The sequence below is a fragment of the Phalacrocorax carbo genome, chromosome 7 (genome assembly GCF_963921805.1).
Source record: "Phalacrocorax carbo chromosome 7, bPhaCar2.1, whole genome shotgun sequence".
NCBI lineage: Eukaryota > Metazoa > Chordata > Aves > Suliformes > Phalacrocoracidae > Phalacrocorax > Phalacrocorax carbo.
The window spans coordinates 8,921,048-8,945,124 of NC_087519.1; the positions used below are offsets into that span (position 1 = coordinate 8,921,048).

General features: G+C 47.8%; 1 protein-coding gene across 3 annotated transcripts in view; it reads right to left on the minus strand.

Annotated features, from left to right (window-relative positions):
* The window catches only part of NTRK3 (neurotrophic receptor tyrosine kinase 3), a 229,825-nt gene that overhangs the window by 108,282 nt on the left and 97,466 nt on the right, over positions 1–24,077 (minus strand). For all 3 annotated transcript variants that reach the window (XM_064456204.1, XM_064456205.1, XM_064456206.1), the window contains exon 12: positions 1,714–1,902. In XM_064456204.1, the coding sequence (XP_064312274.1) occupies positions 1,714–1,902 (189 nt within the window). The remainder of the gene's footprint in view (positions 1–1,713; positions 1,903–24,077) is intronic.

The window sequence follows — 24,077 nt, forward strand, 5'->3', positions numbered from 1 at the left end:
CAAGAAAATCTAACAAAAAATTAACAGCTTTCAGCCTGCTGGCATCCAGCTGTGGTGTTACCACCCAAAGGGAGTGCCTGGGGGAGGGAGGGTTTGGTTTCAGCCCCGCTGCCTCACAGCCCCAGGAAACCTGGAGCTTGGAGATGGCAACTTGCCATGGATTTCCAAGTGTTCAGAGTTGTCACTAGTACTGAATTTCACCCCCATGGCACCTTCCACGGGAGAAGTGGCTCCAGACGCCACCCCCAAGCATCTCTGTGAACTCTTCAGATCCTAATCTGAGGCCAAACCCTGCTGCAAGTGACTTCCTCTGCAACCAGCCCAGCTCTGACAAGATCCATGGGGCAAAAGCTCAGAGCAAAACTTAATCCTTTGAGGTTTAAGCTCTGCTACTGCACAGCTGCAACAGCACCCACATCTTGCAATGGTCGGCGCATAGATTAAAGAGATTTGAGAGAGCACAGGAGGGGAAGGAAAACAATAAAGTGGGGCAGCCCCCCCTCCCAAGCCATCAGAGTTTGTAAATCATTCTGAGATGAGGTGCTATAAGAAATGTAAAACATATAATTAACGGCACAGAAAAACCACGCTACATTCAGCTTCTCCAATCCTGCCTAATCACCACCCTCCTCCTCCCCCCTCCACAAACAGACCAAATTTAGCACATTAAAATGAAAATCAAAGGGAAAGCCAGGCGCATTCATTGGGTACACCCCATCGCTCTGCCACGGGAAGCACAGCGATAACAGCTCAGACACTGGCTCGCAGTGCCCAAGAGGGGCTGCCCCAGGGATTCTTCCATGGGAGCAGTGGCTGCAGCTCCCCATCCCAATGGGAGGAGTGGTGGTCGAGGAGCAACGCGCTCCTGCTGAATACTTAATGCTGAATGATTTTCTGCAGGTTGGGAGATCGGCCTCCTCCCTGTTTCCAGGGGCTGAGTTATGTTTCCTGCACTCATGAGTCAGCAGCAGACAAAGGGAGAGCAAAGGCAACTTCAGTGCAGCACTCCCTGAATCCTTTTACCCAGCGCTTTTCTTTTAAGCTCAAAATTTAGGAGCACAAAACAGAGAGGACCACTTGATCACCACCTGCTAGTCTAACAAGCCCAGTTCACAATCCAGATTTATAAGGGGAAGCTGCAAAAGCTTTGCAAAAGCCCATGAAAGCAAGACAACTAGCATCTAAGCCTCCTGTTCTTTATCTCCATGCATCTTCTCCGTCTATGGCCATGTGTCCTGAGCTTCTCGCTGGCTCAGTGGGGAGCCAAGGAGGCAACCCCATGGCTGGGAAACTGCTGGAGGAGGAAGGGGAGGCAGGTTCTTTCCCCAGCCAGGCAGGGGTCACTTCCATCCCCGCACTCCCAGGCGGCTCTTGCTCACACCCAGGACCTCACGCTCAGAGCCAACAAGGCAGAGCCTGGCTTCAAATGGCACTTTCAGGCAAGGGAGGAAGGTGACTGGTGGGTGGCGGAGGGAGGGTGAAGGGAGGTGAAGGTGAGAGTGGAAAGTCTTCTCTGGAAGCATCTACATGTATGTTGTGATTTCTGAGACCTGAGATTCACTTTGGTTTCTGGACCATACGAAGACCCACTCTCCTCAAAAACCCCCTTCTCTTCTTCCTCATCCTCTTAACTTCTTCCTTGCCCTCCTTCCCCCATCCCCTCAACCCATCCCCTGCTCCTCGCAGGGGGCTCCAGCCGGATCGGGCACTCACACGTGTCTGGCTTGTGGCAGTTGTGACCTTGTCGGAAGTACTGGGGATTCTCGATGACAGGAATGCGGGTCATGCCGATCACCACCGTGTCCGGGCCAGCATCCAGGGATGAGGGCGTCGTGATGCCATGGTTGATGTGGTGGAGGGGACTGGCTGAATCTTCCTCTCCGCTGATCACTGCCACGGGACCTGCAAACACCATGCACATCCATCAGGCACAACAGGGGAAAGGGGACCCGTGACACCTGCTGACCGCGTGGGTATGGATATCTGTGGGTCAGCAGTGGATCACTATCAGCCCCTGGACAGGATGTCTGTCCTAGCACTCCCAGCAGCTGTCCCATCCCCAGGGCTAGTTTCTCCAGGGAGTCCACAGGGCAGGGAAGACACCTCAAGTTTTCTTTCCTGGTTTTGCAGTACTAGGCTAACAGTCCTGCAGGGGTTAAAGTAGCTACAGGTGACACCACATTAGAGGTGAGTCCTGCATAAGGTCCTCTCCTAGAGCTGTCACAAGACAGATCAGTCACTGTGGTGACTGTATCCTGGCATCATGAGCTTGGCGGAATACATATCCAAGCTTAGACTGGAGAAACATCACCCTCAAAGAAGACCTATTTCACCCCGAACCCATAGTAATATAATTTCTCTTGCCCAATTTGTTGCACATTTTGTTTTCCCTCCTCTGGTTTGACCCTGGCACACACACAGAGCCCTTCAGTCAAGCCGATACCCACGACGTACTGGAGCAGATCCCACTCAGCTCATCCTGCCTCCCATCACCACCATGAATGGCAACATCTCCCCCTTACCCTGAAAAGCTCACTGCACCGTTAAACAGGCAAGGAAATGAGGCAAAGTAGTCAGACTCCCAAGGTGGGAGCAATGGAAGCCTCCTATCCCTGCACAGCCTCTCTGGTGTTTATTAACTGCTCTCACTGGAGAAAGAGCACAGAGGCTGTTTCCCATGGGAGGACCCCTCTCCCATGCTGGCACCTGTTGGAGGCCCAAGGATGACAGAGAGGAGAGCCCCCAGCAAGGTATGGAGAAGACAGCACCACAAACTTTAGGCTGAGCTGCAACAATCCCAGAAGATTCCCTCCTCCTTGTCTTCTCTAATTGGTCTGCCACCATCTCAAGTACTTCTTAACTCCCAATTCCCCATCTTCTGCTTGCTGATGGGACCTGTTCTCAATCCCTGCCAGGCTGAGAGGATCCTGGCATGAGATCGAGGTAGTCCCTCTGCACTGATGCCCATGCAAAGTCCTGAAGTTGCTGCTCCATGATGAAGGAGCCCTCAGCATGGTCCACGTGCCTTCCCCAAGTCCCCCAGCACCCACTTACACATCCTTGTCTACCTCCACAGAGGTCCGCAAAATATCCACATGCCCAAATACAGCCACACTGATTTCCTTCCTGCAGATGGCCAGCCAGCAACCATGCTCCAGCTCCTTCAGCCTCCTGTTGCAGCCATGACTCCTTACACTCAAGTGCCTGCACCCAAGAGCATCACTGCTCTAATCTTGCCTTACCCAGTGGCAGGATTGTTCTCATAGGTAAAAAGAAGTGATGAAGGAAAGAGCATCCATACCTGAGCCAAGGCCTGCTTCCCACCCAGAGCTGTTTCAAAATATTCAGCTGTACCCCAATTTTTGACTTAAGCTTTATTTTATTTTTAGACCTTCTAACTTGACTTCAGGCTCTGCCATCAGCTGCCAAGGCTGGAAACCTCAGGGGACATAAGGCCTTAATACAATATTCCCCACTTCTATCTATTCTCACCCAACCTGCAAACCAACATCACAAATACCTCCATCGTGAGGTGAAACCCTCTAATCCATGCTGCAGACCTTCATGCTGCGTAAACACAGGATCCTGAGGAGCTGGGTAATGTGGGGACTGCATGCAACCTTCCATGAGGACCTCCCTTATATATTCACATGGCAAGAAAACACACACTAAATTAGAAATGCTCCTTTTCTCTTGTCTGGGTGCTACTAGGGGCTACAAGAAGCTCAACCAAAAACAAGTGGAGACGCTGCATTGAGGCTTCAAACCTATGCAGAGAGGCCAGTCTTTTACCTACATCACACAGAAAATTACTCTCCCCCATCAGTAACTTACTTCTAACTGCACAATTACTTTATTATGTAGCACTAGCAACCAAAAGGAGAGTCTTCATGCCATTTAACTCTCTGGAGCTTCTGGGAGGACAGGGCAAACAGTGGCTCCATGCAGTCATTCTGCCTGCATTAATCTAGTCTAAAGGCTGCTCATTTTTGGACCTTCCAAGTAATGTTTGTTCTTCCAAGTGGGATATAATAAAGTTATTGTGTAATTAGCGGAGTCCTGGCAGCCGTGACAGGTGTTTTAGTCACAAGGAAAAAAAGTCTCTCCCTTTATTGTCAATTCCTTCTGGCAGGTTCTGGCTTTTTTTTTTACGCTACTCCCCAGGCCCACGTGACTTCCAGCTTTTGAGACACAAAGGCAAAATTCAGCTCTTGCCGCAAGATGCCTCTCTTGTTGGGACTACACTCACTGTATTTCTCCAAACACAAAAAGCAAACAGGCGATTTTGGTTTGAACGGCTTTTGTCCTTTTGCAATGTCAATTCTTTGCATGCAAACCAGGGCGATTGGCGTTTGCGTGGCATGCAGGTTCCTTTGGCCATACCCTGCACTTCTGGCCAGCCCAGATGTGGTGGGAAGTGGACACCTCTGCATTTCAAGGTGCAGTTCACAAAACAAGTCATAAAAATATCAGCTGGTATAGACTGGTGCAAATAATTTGAGGACAGACCATAAAGCTGTCTCTTGCAGTGGAGTGGTGGGAGAGGCTTTTGAGGGCTTAATGCTTTGCCTAAGCAGCCAACGTGTTGCTCAAAGGAAGGTACCTGATCAGGCCGTGGGATGTGAAAGTTTTCTCTAGTGAATGATAGGAAGAAAGTATTAATTGTCCTCTGCTTTGAGAGCAGAAATCATACCTTTGTGACCAGGACATCTCCTACAGCATTAGTACTGGAGGAAGATGGTTGATTTCATAACCAACCATGGTACGTACACCAGGCTGGCACAGACCCTGCTGGGGACATTCTCGGGGGCTCATGAAGCCCTGACAGCACTTAACCCTTGCTGTCCTCATTTGCACAGCACCTCCTCATTTTTAAGGAATGCAGATCACGGCAGTGTCCCTCTGGCATAAGCAGGTTAGAACAACATGGCTACATCTAGAAGAGTAGGGGATGATCAATAAAGTTTGGTACTTGTGAAACTAAGCATGGCCAGCATCTATACCCAATGTTCTGATGACAATTTCCTTGCCAATAAACAGATCCAGAGTCTGACCTTCTTTACACTCCACAGTTTTTTTTTCTGCAGCTCACTTCTTAGGAGGACTTTCTGCATGTGTTATCCCTAGTTTCATGCCTCAAACCTGTCCAAAATCTATGGGGTAAGAAGTAACCATGTCTCAGCTGATCTACAGTTTCACTCCCATTCCCCAGCAAACACTGGGTCCTGTGAATGGACTCAGCCTCTTAATGATCCAGTTCAAGTCGATGCTGCCAAACTTAGGCATTTACAAGATCTACCAACCCTCAAAAGCCTCAGAGCCAAACTCTGATGCTCCATGACCATCTCAACCCCTTCCCATTTCTGCAAAAGTGGGAAACCCTAAGAACTGCCAAGGCAGTTGCAGTCCTGACACCACAGGGAGAGTACATCACAAAGTATATTCTATCCTAGCAATAATCCAGGGACAGTTTACTGCCTCTGATTGTATTTCCAGGTCTTGAAAAGAAAAAAAAATAATTACATTCTCAAGAGTCCTAAGGAACATATCTGATGGACACAATGCACTAGCTTCCAAGCTTTCAGAAACGTTTCTGATGACAGTAGGCACTGAGCTGGCATGGACTATAACATATCATTCATCTGATTAATCCCAATATCCTCCACAGGATATAATTGGATTAAAGACATAATTTACAGTTGAAGACTTCTCCAAGTTTCTCCTATTAAATTCTGGGGTGGGGGTGGTGGGATGGGGTGTAGAAATCTGGACAACATTAACTCCTATAACACAGTCATGGGCCTTTATCACTTTCATTCTTTTGTTCCCATCTCTTCCGGCTGGTCAGAGCTGAGATCCAGTTCCCTCTAAGCAGACAATCACTCTGTCGCCCCTCTGAGACTCAGACAAGTGCAGGACTCACTGGCGCAACCTTTAAAAACATCATTGATATCAAGAAGTCACCCATCACATTTAAACGTTTGACTATTGCTCTGACACTCAAAATATATACTGCCATTAGTAACTCCTGGAAATAAAGCAGCTACCTAGACTTCAACTTTTTTAATCTATCTTGGCAATAGCATGGGGTTTTTTGCAGTTAAGTAGGTAAAGAGGTAGAGTTTCTGATGTATAATGCTGATGAATGGCTGTATTTGGAAGAATTCTCACCAGCTTCAGCAATGCATTTTCCAGGTAAGGTTAAAGAAAAAAAGTGGAGTAAAAAGAGAGAGTACAGATTTTAAGATGTAGGTTTGCCTTCTACTTGACAGAGAAATGGGCAGAGGCATAGAAAAGAAGCCAGTTTTGTACTGTAAAAATGCAGAATAATAGTCAAGGGTAGCCTAGGGTAACTCCTGATGTACCATCCTATGATCTTAAAACACAATACAAAATATTTTGTAGGTCCTCTGAAACTTAAAATCTAAACAGTGATGCAGTAGCTGTTTCTGTAAATAACTCAGCCTGTGCTATGGACAAACATACTGTGGATATTAACTACAAAAGGACTTTATTTGTTGATACTTTAAGAAGCCTTTGTTTGTTCTGAGCATCAAATGTGTCACGTCTGTACTATGAAAGGCTTTCTATGGCTCTCCTTCCATCCAAGCAGGGGTTTTACCTCCAGCAGCATCCATGCTGCCTGCAAGGACAGAGTTTAGCTGTTCTCCATGCTAAGCCCAGGCAGTTTTCCTGCCAGGGAAGCAGTGTCACAGCAGCAGTGACTGAGCCACAGAGCTGCAGGGAACGGCCATGGAGATATTAAGGATGCCCCAAGGCTACCCCTGTCCAAAGAGGCTGTCAGCCCCTGCTCCAGCCCCACAGTACAGCCACTGCCAACCTGCCCCTTTGCAATGCAAAAGCAGGTTCAATCAGCAGAAGAGTCACCCATGACAACCAGAAAATTAGGATAAAAATTAATCTGATGTTAACCAAAGATCAGCAAAGCAGCTTGAAAACGTTGCTTTTGGAGAAGTCACGAGGAGCAATGCTGTTCTCCCTTCCCTCCCACATCTCTACAGCCAACTCCTCTCTATGAGGAAAGATGCCTCATTCAAACACCACCATTCTCCACCTCACCTCCACCCTCTTTTCTCTCCCAGCCTCCCAGTCAGGCTATGCTCCCATCCATCCCAGCAACGTTCAAGCTCTTCTTGCTTTGCATCTATTGCGATATTATAATCTCTGCAAATACTGAGCAAATGCTCTTCCAGATTCCTTAAAATCTCTGCTTTTCAGAAATCTCTTATTGTTCTCTATTCAGCACTCTTCCCTGTGGCTAAACTGGAGTTTGGCTTGGTGTTGTCCTTCTTTGCCTTGTTTATCTGGCAGCTCTGTGAAATAGGATATACCTTTTAGCCCATGTCTGTGAATTGCCTGATTCCTTCACAATGTTATATGGACAACTTGTTACTTAAGAAAAATAAAGCAAATAATAATAAATAGCTTAGGGAACCCCTGTTTGCATTATCATATCATAAAGGTAAATTATTTATCAAGGCTAAGAGCTATACTTTCTGATAAAACATAGGCTCAGAAATATAGGGTACTTTATAAATAACCACAGATTAGAGAAGATAATGGTCACTTCATATGCATCCATAACATAATGAATTCTCCAAGGCAGACAGGTGAAGAAATAACAAAAACTCCAGCTTAATGTAACAGTAACCTCTCCAAAGCAACAAAAATGATCAAGGGTGTAGAAAACATGACCTCCAAGAGAAAACAACAGATTATGCTTTGTGCTGAGAGAAGACTGAAGGGGCACATGATAACGGCCTTCAAATACGTAGAAGGTTGCAGCAAAGAGAAATATAATAGCTGTTCTCCATGTCCACTGGGGATAAAACAAGAAATAATATGTTTAAATTGCACTGAGGGAGATGGGGGTTTGAAGGTTTTACCTAATGCCTAGCAGTACGGATGGTTGAGCAGTGGAACAGATAACCCAGGGATGCTGTGGGGGCTCAACCACTGCCAGGCTGGGAAAGGTAAGGTTAAAGAAACTTCTTTCAAGGACGGTTTAGCTACAGGGCCTGACACTGCTTAGAGCTCTCCCAGGCTGCAGCACTTTTCACCTGCAACCAAACAGCCCTCAGCAAGGAGTGCTCTTCCCTTTTTGATACTTCCAGAGAAACTCCAAGGACCTCGCCCATGCTGCAGGCAAGGTTTGGGCAGCATCTGAAGCACCGTGGGTGCAGCATTGGATGGGGAGGTGGCCATAGTCTCTCCAACATCATTTCAGAAAGGACAACTCCATCCACATCCCAGGCCACATGCTCAGGACAGAAACTGAGGTTGCTGAAGCAGAGAGCAATGAGGCAAGTGCTCAGGGCCACAGGGCAACCACCCTCTTACCACTCATGCCTCCAGGAGCTGTCGCTCAGAACATCATTTTTTGATCAAAAATGATCACTGTGAGAGCTAATTGTGCCATCCACATTTGCCTGTGTAATATAAAGGAGCTATATAATTAACCTACTTAATTAGAATCTGCATATGACCCATAACTAGAAAAATGCTCTCCTAGTAAAGTGGGTCACCATGCACTGTATATCAAGCAGACCTCCTTAAACTCCAATATATATTGTATATAAAATCCCCTCCTCCTCAGATTTCAAACCTCTGTTGGCACTTCCATATTTCCCTGATCTTAATCTTAAATGCTCTTCTTCAAAGGGCCACATGACCAACTGTCAAGTAGATAATTCCAAGACAGGACCTTTCAACCTAGCTTTACAACTCAAAGCTATGCATGCACACATATACATTTATTTTTAACACAGATAGAAAACTAATCCCAAACTTCAGTTCATCAGGAAAGCAAATAAAAAAATGTTTTAAAAAAATTCCAACCTTTTGCTGGAGCTGAAATCAAACCATCCCCCAGGGCTGATCTCTGCACCAGCAAGGAAGGGAACTGAAACTCATAAAACAATAAGCACAAGCACAACAAATACAATTAAAAATCTAGCCGTGCTCAGAGTGAGATTGCATTTACTGTCTCATAAAGAGCGCCTTGTCCTGTCAGGCAAACAAAAGAAAATCAATTTCTTAATTTTTATTGGCAGATGTGGGCAGGGGGCCAAGTCAGTGCTTGGTGCCTGTGTGGAACCTGCTTGGAGCCAGACTGTCATGGGCTCCAGCCCATCCCCTGCCCTCCCGCAGCCGCTTCTCCTCATCCCCGGGGTCACCAGTCCCAACCACAGGATGGTCCATCATGTGGCGCCTCTTCCTCTGAGCCACAGCAGATCCATCAACTTGTACAAAACACTGGGCTTTAACCCAGACACCCCCCTAATTCCAGCTCCCTATGCTCTTGTTTTGTTACCACCACCTCAACAAGGTCCAAGAGGCTTTTCCCACACCCATACAGCTCAGTTCTGTCTCCCTGCCCCAAATTCACCCTGGGATATCCTCACATCATTGCACCACCTCTGCAACGTGCCACAGGAGCTGGAGGCACTGCTAGAGAGGCTGGCCCATACAGCACAGCTCTGGCTTGAACCACACCATGACCAGCTGCAGAGCCTGCAAAGGTGCTGACCCCTCCTCTGCCACGGCCCACAGGGCACAGACTCTCTCATGGGCTTTTTGGGGAAACAGCGCATATAAAAGGTCATATTCTCAAGATTTGCAGACAGATGAAGACTCCAAGAACAAAAATTTGAGCTCTCAAAGGGGTCTAGTCCAAATCCCTGGTTCCCAGCCTCTCCAGCAGCAAAGCAGGAGAAAATGGACAAGCAGCAATCCAGCTCCTGCACAAGATGATGGGTTCGTGGCCCCAGCCATCTCAAGGAGCTGAAAATACCACTGCACTTCAGGGTGAAAGGGAACAAGGGTGCAGGCCTGGGTGCCCTGCACTCACCGGTGCTTGGGTTCGACACGTGGCTCTTCCCCCACCCTGTTGCCACCTTCCACCTCTTAGAAATTGCAGATGCATTATTGTATAAAAATGGGCTGTCAGATCCTTTGTCAGTGGCTGACGCTGACAATCATAAGTGATCCTTAAAGCACTTCAAGATCTTTCCTGATGAAACAGTCTGCCAAAATACTGCCGTTTATGAAATCCCCTTTTCCTCTTTACATATGGACATTTCCTTCTCTCTCTGATTTTTTTCATGTGTTTACAGGGAGAGAAGGTGGCTCTTGTTACAAAAGGACACGGCTGCCCTGCACATTCCTCCCCTTGCCCATGCCAGCCTCCAGCCGCCCAGGCAGTCCCAGCATGGAGCATCATTCCAGGCCCATCAGTGGGTAAAGGATCTCCAAACCTCTCCCAATCCTCCCAACGTCCTTTCCCTTCCCTGCCTTTCTCAGGTTTATTTATTGAGCTTAGACATGAATCCTATAAGCACTCACACTCAGGAACAGAAACATTAAGATCAAATCGTATAAAATATAAAGTCAATGCATATGACAGCACAAATGCATAAATCCAGCAGAACAAGCAACAGAAAATGCTTACAGTAAAATGACGAGACAATCTGATAATTAAAAAGGGAGGGATCTGACAAGCCAGGGCCATGCATGACAGTAAAGTCAGCCAGCACCCACAGGAAGGCGGAGCAGGAATTTTTATGTCTAGGCTTAAAGCTCCCAGCCCAGCGGTACCAAACGTCTTCAGCTCAGAAAGAATAAAACCAGGAAAGGGACTGCAAACAAGGCATGGGGTTAACCAGGAGAATATTTTAGATCCTGCAATACAAGGATCTGCTGACTCTATGTATTGAGAAGCCAACACCTTTTCCTACGTAATAGTGGGTGGATACTGGGAAGCCACTTCATTTGCCAATAGGAAAAGGTTTTCACCGCTGAGGTCAGGTGAAACAACTAGCTAGTAATACGGACAAAAGGAGAGGAAGAAAAGTGTGTTTTATTCAATTGTTGCTGCAGGGAGGAAGACAGTATTTTGCCTGGCAGTACCAGTGCTGGCATTCAGGCCATCCCCAGTCACCTTCCGCAATTCCTCCCAGCTGGCTTCCCCAGTTTGCTGGTCACACACCAGTTTTTCCCACTGCTGGGCATGCATGCTTCCCATGGGATGTGAGGAGCCAGCCAGGGTCCAACACATCCATCCTTGCAGAGGAAGATCCTGAGATGGTATCTTGGTGTGGCAGAGCCAGTACCAGCAACTCCCAGAGAAAAACACACCTGGATGAGGCAGAAGGAGTGAACAGGGGCACCCAGAGACATGGTATCTGTGCACAGCCAAACTCCCTGCATGGGTCTGCTGCAGCTCTCCTGCCCCAGACCCAGGGTCAAGGCTCAGAAAGGGCTGGTGGAGCATTTGGTCTATTGGGTACCAGATGTGCAACGAGACATCAAAACAAGGTCCCCATCACCTTATCTCCTATGCACAAGGTCATCATTTCCATCCCTCTTTATGGGTTTTACTCCATTTGAAGCCAAACCTCATTTTCTTCACCCGGGTCTCCAACATCGCACTGCACCCAGTTCCAGAGCTGGGCACCATCCCGCCTGCCCCAAATCCTCTGCTTATTGCCATTTATCTTTTTTTTCCCCCTTCTTCCTCTTGACTAGAGAGTTGTGTCTTGGTTTTTCTAAACAAAGTCACCAAGCTGTCACCTCACGGGCACCTTGAACTCCAGAGCAACACAGGCTTTACAAGGCGAGATCCGGGCAGTGGCTGGGTAAAGGCCTCAGCAGCGCCTATTAATCGCTTGGCTCACTCATCCCTATCACAGACACACCGTAAAAATGATATAAGCATTTCATTCAAACGGCGCTGCAGAGGGAGTGGGGAAGAGCACGGGGCCGATTGATTTCCAGTATGTCTGCTCTTTACCTCCAGGTATAAATACAACAGCAAAATCAATCGGAATAACATCATATCAGCTTTCTAATCTCTTCTGTTTGCAAGACGCACTTTATATACTGCGGCGTATCCTACAGCTTGTCTACAGGAGGCCCTGGCATCTCCACATCCCCCAACCCAACTGTGTGCAGCAGCTTACTCACTCCTGGCCCCTCCAAAGAAAAGCTTCAGGATCTGCAGATCCAAACCATGGCCCTTCCCCTGCTGTATGCAGGAGGAGCTGAGAGGTCTCCCAAAGCAATGCGCTTCGTCCACATAAAAGCAGCACTAACAAGCACTTGCTGAGCCCTGGGTCATGTTCACACTTGCTAAAAGGGAGATGCTCGCTCACTCACACCCCTTCCCAAGCAGATGGTGGCTTGCTCAGGGTTGATGGGCATCCAGGCATGCTCAGATGTGCTGCCAAGCACACCGAGGGGGACAGTCCCACCAACGCAGGGACACAGGCAAGGCAGCAGCAGCATTTGCTTTCCTCGCACCTTTAGGACCCTATGGCTATGTTCACCTAGGGGCGCGCACATGGCCCTGATGGCATTTCGCCTCCTCACGAGCATCCAACAGCCAGGGGCTGAGTGATCCCATGCAAACACCCAAGCCTGGAGCAGGGCTGCCTGCTCAGCACTAAGTAGACACATTTCCTTTCCACATTTCCTATTTATCATCAGCCCAAGGCTTTTATCTTTTCTCTTGGCCCCCAGCCACCGCAGGGTGAGACTGTGACAAACTGATAAATATTTTCCCCGAGCCATTGCTCAGGTGAATGTGCAAACACAGTGTGAGGCTGGAGAAAGGGCTGCCTGGCGAGGTGTCAAGGGGCCATCTTCTGCAAACTCCATCTCAGCACCAAGGCAATGTTCTGCCCCACCTCAAACCAGACCTTGACTGAACAGCTACAAGATGGAGAGGAAAGCAGAGGTAGTTTAAGCTGTGCCTCAGCCTTATCCTGCAGTTCAGCCAGCAAAGAACATGCACACGATGTGCATTAAGGTTGCAGCCACAGCAACACTGTGGCCAGCATTGGGTGAAAGCTTTGGAATGTGGTATCTAACCTGCTCAGTGTGGAGCAACCTTAATACAAGGAAGTCACCAGTGATGTCTTGGTGAGGGGCTCCATCCACGGCTCCACCGTCAGCATATCCAGCCTGCTGCTAGATTGCCGACCTAAGCCAAGAGCACAATGCTGCAGGAACCTATGTCTGTGCCACAAAATACCTAAAACAGTGACATCTCAGAGGCAACAGCTGGGACCACTACTACCCTCCTGCCCAAGGTTTTTCCTGACCTTTGCTGAGCCTAGCACCAAATGTTGCTTAATAAACACCATCCATGGAGAGAAAGCCCTGCCAGAAGCAGCTCTGCAGCACACACTTCCCACCAGCCAGAACTGTTCCACACTGAAGGCAAGCACAAGCTTGGGCATGTTTCTCATTAGCTCCTTGCCCGGCTCCACCAGCCACCTCTGTCACCCCCTCCCACTCCCCTTCCTGCACCTTGGCCACTGCAAGATCAGTCCTGGGTCATCTTGATCTACTTGGAAAGCTTAGCCGCCATGAAAGCAAACCTCTTGTCATCTGGCTCCAATCTCTTACTGAAATTAGTGCCAATGGAAGTGTCACTATCAATTTCATAATGTTATTGGATGGATGTAAAACTGGGCCAAGTCCCTTATCCCTGATGGGCCATCAGAGGGGTGGGGATTATGGGTAAGGAAACGGGCAGCCCTGGCAGGAAGGGCAAAGGCTCCAGATCAATTAGCCTGACAAGGCTATCTTCCAGCCACATCACTTCGTGCTGACACCAGCGCCTTCTCCCCAGAACCCAGCGCCCCTGTGCCGAAAGGTTTATTTTCTCCAGTAGTAGCTGGAGCCTCTCTGAGCCAGGGAGCTGTGCGTCCCCTCTCCAAATATCCAATTTATAACACTCCCAAGACACCAACGGATTTTGCTGTCATTACAGGACATTAATTCTCAAGCTTCCTTATTTTGGTTTAATAATACGTCAAGATAAAAATAAAATCACACATTAATAAAAATAAATACCCTGCTCTGCATTGCTCAGTGATTTCAAATGGAAGGAGCACTAAAATTGTAAAGTACCTGGTGCAACACATGGTTTGTCTTTGCTCTGTGTTTTTCTTCTTGGGTTTCTTTCAAGATCCTGCTTGGACGATGAAACTAAACTGGCCAGTATCACCATCTGGTTCTCATGCAGTAATTAATAGTGCTTGTAATTTTTCAAACAGAAATACTATTTGGTTGTTGCTTTTTTGGTCAACTTTTAACCTTTTTGTTTTTAAAGGGATTTTTTATGAAAACATCAAGAAGCTGTCCAGGCTGCAGATGCCAATGGACTGGATTTACTTCCAGCAGACGCCCCATGTGGCCAGTCCCTGCCAGCAAGCAAGCAACTGCATTCTCTCAGGGTGCGCATTTGTAGATCCAAACTTAAAATCACACCCGTGTTGTTTACTTCCAGGCCAAAAGATAAATCCTTACATAGCCAAAAAATAATAAAAAAATCCTTGCAACCATAGTTTGGCTTAGTTCATGCATGAGGGCAATGAAAACTTAAAACTTCTGCCTCTTAGAAAGTTGATTTTTTTTTCCCTCCTCAGTCCTTGAGATGATCTCCAGCAGTGATATCAGCCTCTCAGATTTATTCTATCCCAAGATAAATAGTGTGTTGCTTACAGAATCAAAATGTATTTAACTTGTGTAATGGTTAAAATCCTGAATCTACTCCCACAATATTATGAGACTCTTCTGGAATATGAAGTCCATGTCAGAAATATCCACAAACAAACAAATCCTTTTTCCCTTCATGCTGAGCAATTGGGACAGAAAGTGGGGCCAGGGTTTGGGCAGCCCTGGTGCTCCCCAGCCCATCAACAATGGCACTGGAGTTGCCAAGCTTTGCTGCAAGTCCAGGGATGAGCATGTTCTAAAGGGAAAATCATTAAATAAATGAGGGTTTGCATGTTTTCAAGAGCCTGTTGTAGACTTACAGGTAGGGAAGAAGCCCTTGACATTCTCAAGGCAGAACTGATTGGAAAGGGACCAATGCTTTTTGGGTCAACTAATACCAACTGCAGCACCAATACACTGGTGCCATACTTTACTACAAAATTTATACTCCTTTGTCATAAAGGTGATAGTTTTGCTTAAAAATTACAGAAATGGCCCCTAGAGCAAGACTCCAAAATTACAGCTTTCTGGGAACTGACAACTCATTTGCTATGAGTATCACTGTTTTGGGGATTCCATCTGCCTCGCTGGGACTCTCATCAAATTTGAGAGGGGTCCTGTGAACAGGGAGGTAAAACAAATGGGATAAAAGGTTGGGAGATGCAGAGGGGGACGAGAAACAACTCCCCACTCAGAGAACTTGCTGCACTGCCAATCCACCAGCCCAAACAACCCCTTTAATAAATTAGAGAGCTATTCATTGAAATGGCTTCCTCTGTACCCATGCTGCCAGTTAATCTGTAATTCAGATAGATCAGTCAGAAGGCAAGAGTCCAGCATATAAAATGATTAATTCCTCCAAGGCCTGAGGAAATTTCCCTTTCTAAACAGCGCAGCACGCTCCCTCCTCAATGGTGAGCTACAGGCATGGATGCAGCTCCCATTGGAGGTCAGCGAGGAACGCTGCTTGCATTTAAATACAGGCACTAGCTAATACATCACCTGTCACCGCATCACGGGGCTGGCAGTCCCTGGGCGGAGGCTCTGCCATAGGCCTTGCAAGGAGCTTGCCTTGCACCTCCCAGCACCTTCCCACTCTGCAAGTCCAGCTCCCAGCTAGAAATGCTCAGACACTTGCCACCCTATCAGCCTGACACCAAAGCTTTTCAAGACAAGAGCTTTTATGCAGCAAGGGTGCAAACTGGCAATTAAAGCAGGCTGGTCTGCAGAAATGCAGCATCTACTGATTCCAGTCAAGAAACAAGCAGCTGGTGCCCAATGTGACCATGGAGGTCAGGGCAGAGCACATATCTCCCCACTCCCCTGCAGGAATCACCCCCAGTTCCACCTCTGTCCTTTACCATACCAGGAGCTAACCAGGGCGCTGGCCTCTGGCTGGAACACACCAGTGAAGAAGCCATACAAACGGATCAGCTTCAGAAAAGAAATGAAGGGTGGGAGTTAACCAGATGGACAGGCTGCAGCAGGTGGATGGGGAATGGGGACAAGTCATATGAAGCTCCACATGAGACCAGAGGCACCTGAACATGGCACCAGCCCTGGAAGCTGCGGAATCACAACAATCTTCCTATGGCCAGGAGAGAGGCATGAAGAAGAGGAAACCCCTATTAAAAATTACTATTGAAAGGAGGCAAGAGACTGGGCATCAGAATACTTGCCCCAGGCATGGCTGGCACAAACAATGGCCTGACAATATGAAGGGACATTAAGGCAGGATCTTCAGCGTCTCTTTCTGATTCTGCTGGTTCTTGCAACCTCAGTCGTCAGCTTTTAAAGCATAAGAGCATAAGAGCCATCACCAGCCAAATCCCTGTCTCCCTACACATATTCCACATCCTACCCTGAAGCTACTTCATCAACATCCTGAAGGCAGGTGGGAGGGAAGCTGCTTCGCATTAGCCTACAAGCCACAACAGGAGAGAAAGATGGGGTGTTCGGTATTTACCTCCGTGACTAAGTGCTGCCTCCCAGCCCCACACCCCATACCCCCAAAACACATGCCTTGCTTGATGTCTTTGTAGCTCATGACAAGAGACACAACACATCCACACTGGCAAGCCAGACCTGAAGACATGCAGAGATCATTTCACTTCTCCATCTGCACCATCGAAGGAGTAAGTGGGATAAACAACATCCTCACCCACAGCACGGTGATGAGAGGGAAAAGAAAAAAAAAAAAGAAAAAGAAAAAAAGAAAAAGAGCACTTGCAGCTTGCACAAGGCCGGTGGCTTTCTAACTGGGAGTAGCATATATCTGCCGAGCATCAGACCAAATGTCCCTTGCACAAAGCCCACTGCAGGCGGCCAGAGTATCTTGCAGCAGACCCTGCCAAACCCACTCCCAAATTCACCTGCCTTGAGGCACCTATCGGGCAGGTAGTACCCTATGGACCATGGCTCGAGCGCACAGGCAGCTCAGGCATGCGACCAGAAAGCAGCAGGAGGCAGGGAGAGCTGCAGTGGCGGAGGCACCTGGACCACAACCAAGCCGCTTTCCAGAAGCAGCTATCAAGTCTCTGCAGAAGTAGTGGAACGAAGCCACCTTTCATCCTACCTCTCAAGGAAATCATCGCTGCTGTTACGCAGATACCATTATGTCTCCAGAGCCTTTTAAATGCAGATCTTTAGGGCTGAGTGGGTTGATAGAAATCTATTCACAGCGCTGACATCACTTGGCTGGGTAGGGACACTGTCACCGAGTCAGGGGCTGGGGAGGGATCACAAAATAAAACTCACAATGAGGGAAGTCCTAAGCAATGCCAAGGCAGCATCTCCTGGGGGGACCCATCCCTACACCCTTGACAATATACCATAAAGGCCAGGCCAATTTCTCATCTTATTCTTCTACAGCTTCCTTTTAAAGAAGAACAAAATAATAATACATGTGGGCTGCCTGTTTTCCTTTGGGTTTGTGCTCCCCCTCTAGAGGGGACCACCACTCAGAGATGGATGGCTGCACATTCATGTCAGCCACAGCAGGACACCGCAGAGCAACATAAGGCTGTCTCGTCCCCAACACCCCCACTCTCCAGGTAGCCCTAAGCAATGCCAGGATCCAAGCACCAGGCAAATGAGAGCACAGGGACACAGCTTGGCCATTAGTCTCTCGGACACCTTGCCAAATCTTTGTCCGGAGCAGAAGGATGCAGGAAGCTCTTACTGTGGGACCCTTGAACTGCATCACAGAGCCCTCTCTGAGTTTGGCAGAGCCAGCCGGGGGCTGCTTTATCATATCTGCCATCTGCTTGTTTGCTTTGCAATCCTCCCCTCTTCCTGGCTACGCTCAAAGATCCCTACCTGTTCTCCAAAATCTTTGCTGGGTCTCAGTAAACAAACCACAGGCAGGTATGAGAGTGGGGAGCAGCTAGGAAGGGGGGGGGAAGAGGAGAAAGAATCAAAATTTAATTAAAGATGCTTTTGCTTCAGGGCCTCTGAAAATTACAAACTCATAAATCTCTTAGTAAATGCCCTGAGCAGTTGCTGTGCCAGACCGCCTACCAGTCCCACCAGGATGGCCATAAAGCGCAAGCACGCAGCTCACCAGCTCCCTTCCTCCACCTCCACCCTGCAACATCAGGCAACCTTGAGCAGCTTGTCAAGCCTGTGACAAGTGTTTCTGCAATCAGGAGCTATCAATCTGCAGCCCCATTAGCGACACAGTGCAGGGAGCTGCTCGTTTCTTTTGCAGCCATGGCACAATGAGAGGTGGGAGAAGGATGGGATGCCGGGGAGATAAGTCATAGTAAGATGGGACCAGAAGACCCTCAACAGATATTGCTGGAAGCACTGAGTTCTTCCAAAGCATATTTTCCAATGAGAATGGCTAAAGAACAGGCATAAACCAAGACATGGAACCAGAGGAACTTCTGCTGGCCAGTGCCCATCTGCCCAACAAATCAGCCCAGTATTTTCTTCCATGGCTAAGATGAATCTTCACCAGGGGATGGAAGCATGCTGTCCAGCCCAAACATACTTCTCACAAGGATGACACAGAAAGATAGCGAGCATCTTCTGCCTAACAGCGGCAATCGCCGTGTTTGTCATTCAACACACAGTGAGGAACAGACAGAACGTCCAGCATGTGGGAGCGTTGTACAGCTCTGCTATTTTTAACATAGCTCTCAGTACAGTCTCTGGTAGTGCTACGAAACAGCATTCCTTTGCCAGTAGCCTGTCATAGGAAGGCTTGGAGTGGGGGGATCTGGAGTATTTTTCACCCTTTACTCACAACCGGTCACAACTTTGAAGGTGGGAGCAGAGTCTGTTCTTGGTAGCACGGTCAAGTCTTGGACCTCCTCTGCTAACCAGCAAGTGGTTGGTAAAGTGGTATTGAAATCTTGCTGGCTTTCCTTTAAAGTGGGCATCAGTGGGTGAGAAAGGAAAGTTTCTTGCACAAGAAGAGACTGGTACATAACAAAATAATTTACTGAGCAATATCTTTATTATCTTTCTGTTTGCAATTTAACCAAAGAGGTAAAGAGAAGCCTTTAGAGTCACTCAGCCCACCATGGGCTACAATTTGAACCGTATCAGCTATTGACCCATCTAGTAACACTTATTTTTCAAGAGATTGAGTCAAATGGGATAGACCAGTGTTGGTTTATACCAGGAAGCCAGGAAGAAAGTAAAAAGTTATTGCCAGAAAGAAGATAACTGCTTTGAAGAAGTGTCACCCACACCAACTCTTATGATTTCTAGAACGAAGTTGAACACCCGAGTCTTTCTAGGAAACCACAAAGATCTCATATCCCTCCATTTAAGCAACAATTGCACTTCTGCTTCAGGTCATGAGTAGAAGCATAAGAGCTGAAAACTGAGGCAAGAATATCTGGAACAGGAAAGCTTTGGGAGCCAGCCAGTTCTCCAGACCTTCCCTGCCAAATCCTCCAAAGCAATGGTTTGAAACACCCAAGACAAATATAGACTATTTGAATCAAATTCCGAACAGCCTACAAAGGAAGATCTCAACAGTCCACTCTGATACTTTGCTTTGCATTTTTAGACCATCTGCTAAAGGATGAAACCCCACTAGGCAGAGGAGGCAGCACAACAGATGCCATAGCTTCCAGCAGGTACCCAAGCACTGGAGGGGTGCAGGCAGCCACCGAGGCTGTTTTCCCTGCAGCTCAGCTCCCCTCAACCTGCTGGATCGGGAACCCACAGGAGCAGAACTGGAGGCAGGTACAAGTCAGGCTGTTTTCATAAATGGGTTTTTCTGGCTTTATTAAGCTCTCTCTTCCAAGGTTGCTCTCCATATTAGAGATGCAGTACTTGGAAAGCTACAGAGTACAGAAACTAGAAATCAAGCCTTCCCAAGAAAAAGCACCATGCAAATGACTGCCTTGGCAGGAGCATCAGTAAAGGGGACAAACAGTTCAGAGCAGGATCAGGACAATATAACTAGTGTGCAGTCTCTCCTATTCTACAAGAGCATCCTGACATCCATTTCTGTGGACTGGTTATGCACCCATCTGTCTACATAATTATTTACAGTACCTAAGTATTTACCCACAGCACTTATTTGTCTAAGCAGTGTCTCATTTTATTTATCTTTCTATAAAACTGTACAATTTGTTTTTATTTTAAGACAGTAGCACTTCTTTTTCCCCAAAATTCCCAAAGTAGGGCAGTTCCCAGGGGACATGGCTCCTTCCTCCCATGTCCTCACTGCAATTCAGGGAGGATCATGTGGAGGTGATGGGGTGGGATGAAGGGAGGATGTGTGCCCACAGGGCAGCAGCAGCTGGGGGAAGGTGGGCGGGCAGGCAGGCAGGCAGACGCATCCCTCTGTGCATGGGGGAACACGTGACAGCAGGCATGCAGGCAGGGTTCAAGCTTAGAAGTGTGGAATATGCTGCCACAGGGTATTTCTTTTTCAGTGTAAACCAGGATGGCAGCTGACCCAGCTTTCTCCTTCTACCTGCCTAGTCGAATCTCCCTCTTTCCACAGCACTCTACATGCAGAAATGCACAAACCTGGCAATGCTTTGCTCACACTCACACTTGGATAATTTTGCTGGGGATGACCATGCCTAGTACCTCTCAAGGCTGAGCCCCTGTTTTTCATACAGGCATGTTTGCAGCTCATATCGTCACTCTTTGAGCAGACAGCAAGGGCAGACCCTTATGGAGTCAGCAGCAGAGACCAGCCCCCCCACCAGCATAAGCAATGAGCACCCTCAGACCCCACAGACAAAGGAGGTGGTGGTCAGCTCTGCATGCCCCATGCTCCTTTCCCTGTGGCATTGCCTTCTGCTTTATCCTTATCTTTTTTCTCCTTGAAGAGTGAAAAAAGCAAACAAGAGCTTATAAATTATCAATTCTTGATTGATTTTGCTGAGAAAAGCAAACAGAGAAGAATAATTTAGCATTTCAAGTGGGGAACAGCGATGCTGCTGAGACAGCTCTATATAGGCAGAACACTCCTGAGCCACCCAGCAGGATCTCCCCACTCCAGTCTCTTCCTCCTGCCCTTTGAAAACAGCCAAGCAAACCCATAACCTTTTCTAGCAGCTGCCTTAAAACACAGAACCCTGTATTTTCATTAGCAGGACAGTCCCCTTCCAACCCAGTTATCTGAGGGTGCACACACATGAATGCAGATCAATGCACACAGGCTTCCACCAAGAAGATCCTGTGGTGTGATGGTCCAGGACTGACCCACAGCCTGGGTGCTTACCTGCAGCAGAGCAAGACTTCTGCATAAAAGACTACAATTTCCACCCCAAAACATGTCACACAAGCTAGGCGAGGCTATTAAGAACAGGTCTGTTAAATCAGTCTGCATCAACAACTTGCCACTGCAGATGGTTCATGCAACTGTGGTTTTCCCGTTCACACGTAGCTGCATACTAGCAGATAGTTTGGAGCCCTTTTCCGTCTGCAGACTCCCCCCAAAAAAAGAAAGTTTTGCCAAGCATTCAGAGCGCTAGAGTCACATTCAGCATCACATGCGAACCTTCTTTGCTGAGTCTATGCGGGAAATTATAGATTTTCCAAAAAGGTTAGTGATAGCAGCATTCCACTGTCTGCTAAAAGGCTGCGCGTGCCACGGTTCAACCGTTTCATCAAGACTACAAATGACACCATACAATGTTTCTTAGCATACACGCAGCTTCCAGAACTGTTTATGGAATTAGTATATTGCAGTTAAAATGCTTTCCAAGGTAGCTGATAAAACTACACAGGGATTACCTGCAAAGTCAGAGGCAGGAGAGAATAAAACAAACAACCCTACATTCCTCAAAGAGCTGATATCTGGGGACTGAGACATCCAGCGCACTGCAGACCACGGGCTGAAACCCAGCGCTAGACCAGACACTACACACTGTTACAGCAGCAAGTGTTCTTTTTTGATACATTTTGGAGGTTTTTTAGATACATTAACTTCTTCCCATTGCTTCCATTCTGCAGCCTTTGGCCACAAGAGACCACTGTGCTAAACAGACATACAAGTCCAGTAGCTGGATTCTGGATGAAGGGGAATATTATGTGGTTGGTAATTAAGATGTTTGTGCATATGTCTATCTCAGCATTGGATTTCAAATCACCTGGGGTCTTTACTTGGGTTTAATTCATAGAATCATGGAATCATTAGGGTTGGAAAAGACCTCTAAGATCATCAAGTCCAACCATCAACCCACCACCACGCCTCCTAAACCATGTCCCTAAGAACCATGTCTACATGTTTTTTGAACACCTCCAGGGATGGTGACCCCGCCACCTCTCTGGGCAGCCTGTTCCAGTGCCTGACCACTCCTTCAGTAAAGAAATTTTTCCTAATATCCAATCTAAACCTCCCCTGATGCAGCTTGAAGCCATTCCGTCTCATCCTCTCACTTGTTACTTGGGAGAAGAGACCAACACCCACCTCACTACAGCCTCCTTTCAGGGAGTTGTAGAGAGCGATAAGGTCTCCCCTCAGCCTCCTCCAGACTAAACAACCCCAGTTCCCTCAGCCACTCCTCATCAGACTTGTTCTCCAGACCCTTCACCAGCTTCATTGCCCCTCTCTGGGCATGCTCCAACACCTCAATGTCCTTCTAGTAATGAGGGTCTGAAAACTGAACACAGGATTTGAGGTGTGGCCTCACCACTGCCAAGTACAGGGGCACGATCACTGCCCTGCTCCTGCTGGCCACACTATTCCTGATACAAGCCAGGATGCTGTTGGCCTTCTTGGCCACCTGGGCACACTGCTGGCTCATGTTTAGCCAGCTGTCGACCAACACCCCTACGTCCTTCTCAAATGGGCAGCTTTCCAGCAACTCTTCCCCAAGCCTGTAACGTTGCATGGGGTCATTGTGACCAAAGTGCAGGACCCAGTACTTGCTTCATATAATTGACCTCCACCCATCAATCCACCCTGTCCTGATCCCTCTGCAGAACCTTCCTACCCTCAACCAGATAGACACTCCCGTCCACTTTGGCAAAATCTGCAAACTCAACCCCCTCAATCCAGATCATTGATAAAGATAGGAAACAAGGCTGGATCCAATACTGAGCCCTGGGGAACCCCGCTCATGGCTGGCTGCCAAATGGATTTGGCTCCATTGACCACAAAACTCTGGGCTCGGCCATCCAGCCCATTTTTTACCCAGCAAAGTGTACAACTGTCTAAGCCATGAGCCTCCAGCTTCTCTAGGAGGATACGGTGGGAGGCAGTGTCAAAGGCTTTACTAAAGTCCAGGTAGACAAAATCCACAGCCTTTCCCTCATCCACTAGGTGGGTCGCCTGATCATAGGAGATCAGGTTGGTCAGGCAGGACCTGCCTTTCATGAAGCCATGCTGGCTGGGCCTGATCCCCTGGTTGTCCTGCACTTGCCTAGTGAGAACACTCAAGATGTATCGCTCCATAATCTTCGCCCGTACCAAGGCCACACTGACAGGCCTGTAGTTTCCCCAGATCCTCCTTCTGGCCCTTCATGTAGATGGGCGTCACATCAGCAAGCCTCCAGTCATCTGGGACCTCCCTGTTAACCAGGACTGCTGGTAAATGATGGGGAGAGGCTTGGCAAGCAACTCTGCCAGCTCCCTCCACTCTCGGGCAGATCCCGTCTGGCCCCATGGACTTGTGAGTGTCCAGGTGGAGCAGCAGGTCATAAACTGTGCCCTCCTGGATTATGGGGGGTTTATTCTGCTCTCCATCCCTGCCTTCTGTTCTGAAGAATAGAGCATTTTCCACACTGTCTAAAGCAGGCTTACTTCTCCTCCTGCCTTTTACACAGACTGGTTTCATTTTTGACAACACGTAAAAAAAAGTATATATATTATTTAGAAATAAAGTAAGAAGATGCTGAAAGAGGTGGTGGTTCACGGATGGGAAATTATATTCCTTCACTGCTGCAGTAATGATCTGATTAGGATCCAATTCTACCACATCCTTCATGCGCTAAGCCATCTTTACAGAGTTGCTGTCGCCTGAGGGCAAGGGACTGGGGGGGGTGGGGGCACAAGGGAAGCTCTGATACAATGTGATACCAAAAGGATTGTTCATTCACCCTCTGGTCATCTTACAAAATGGGAAGTT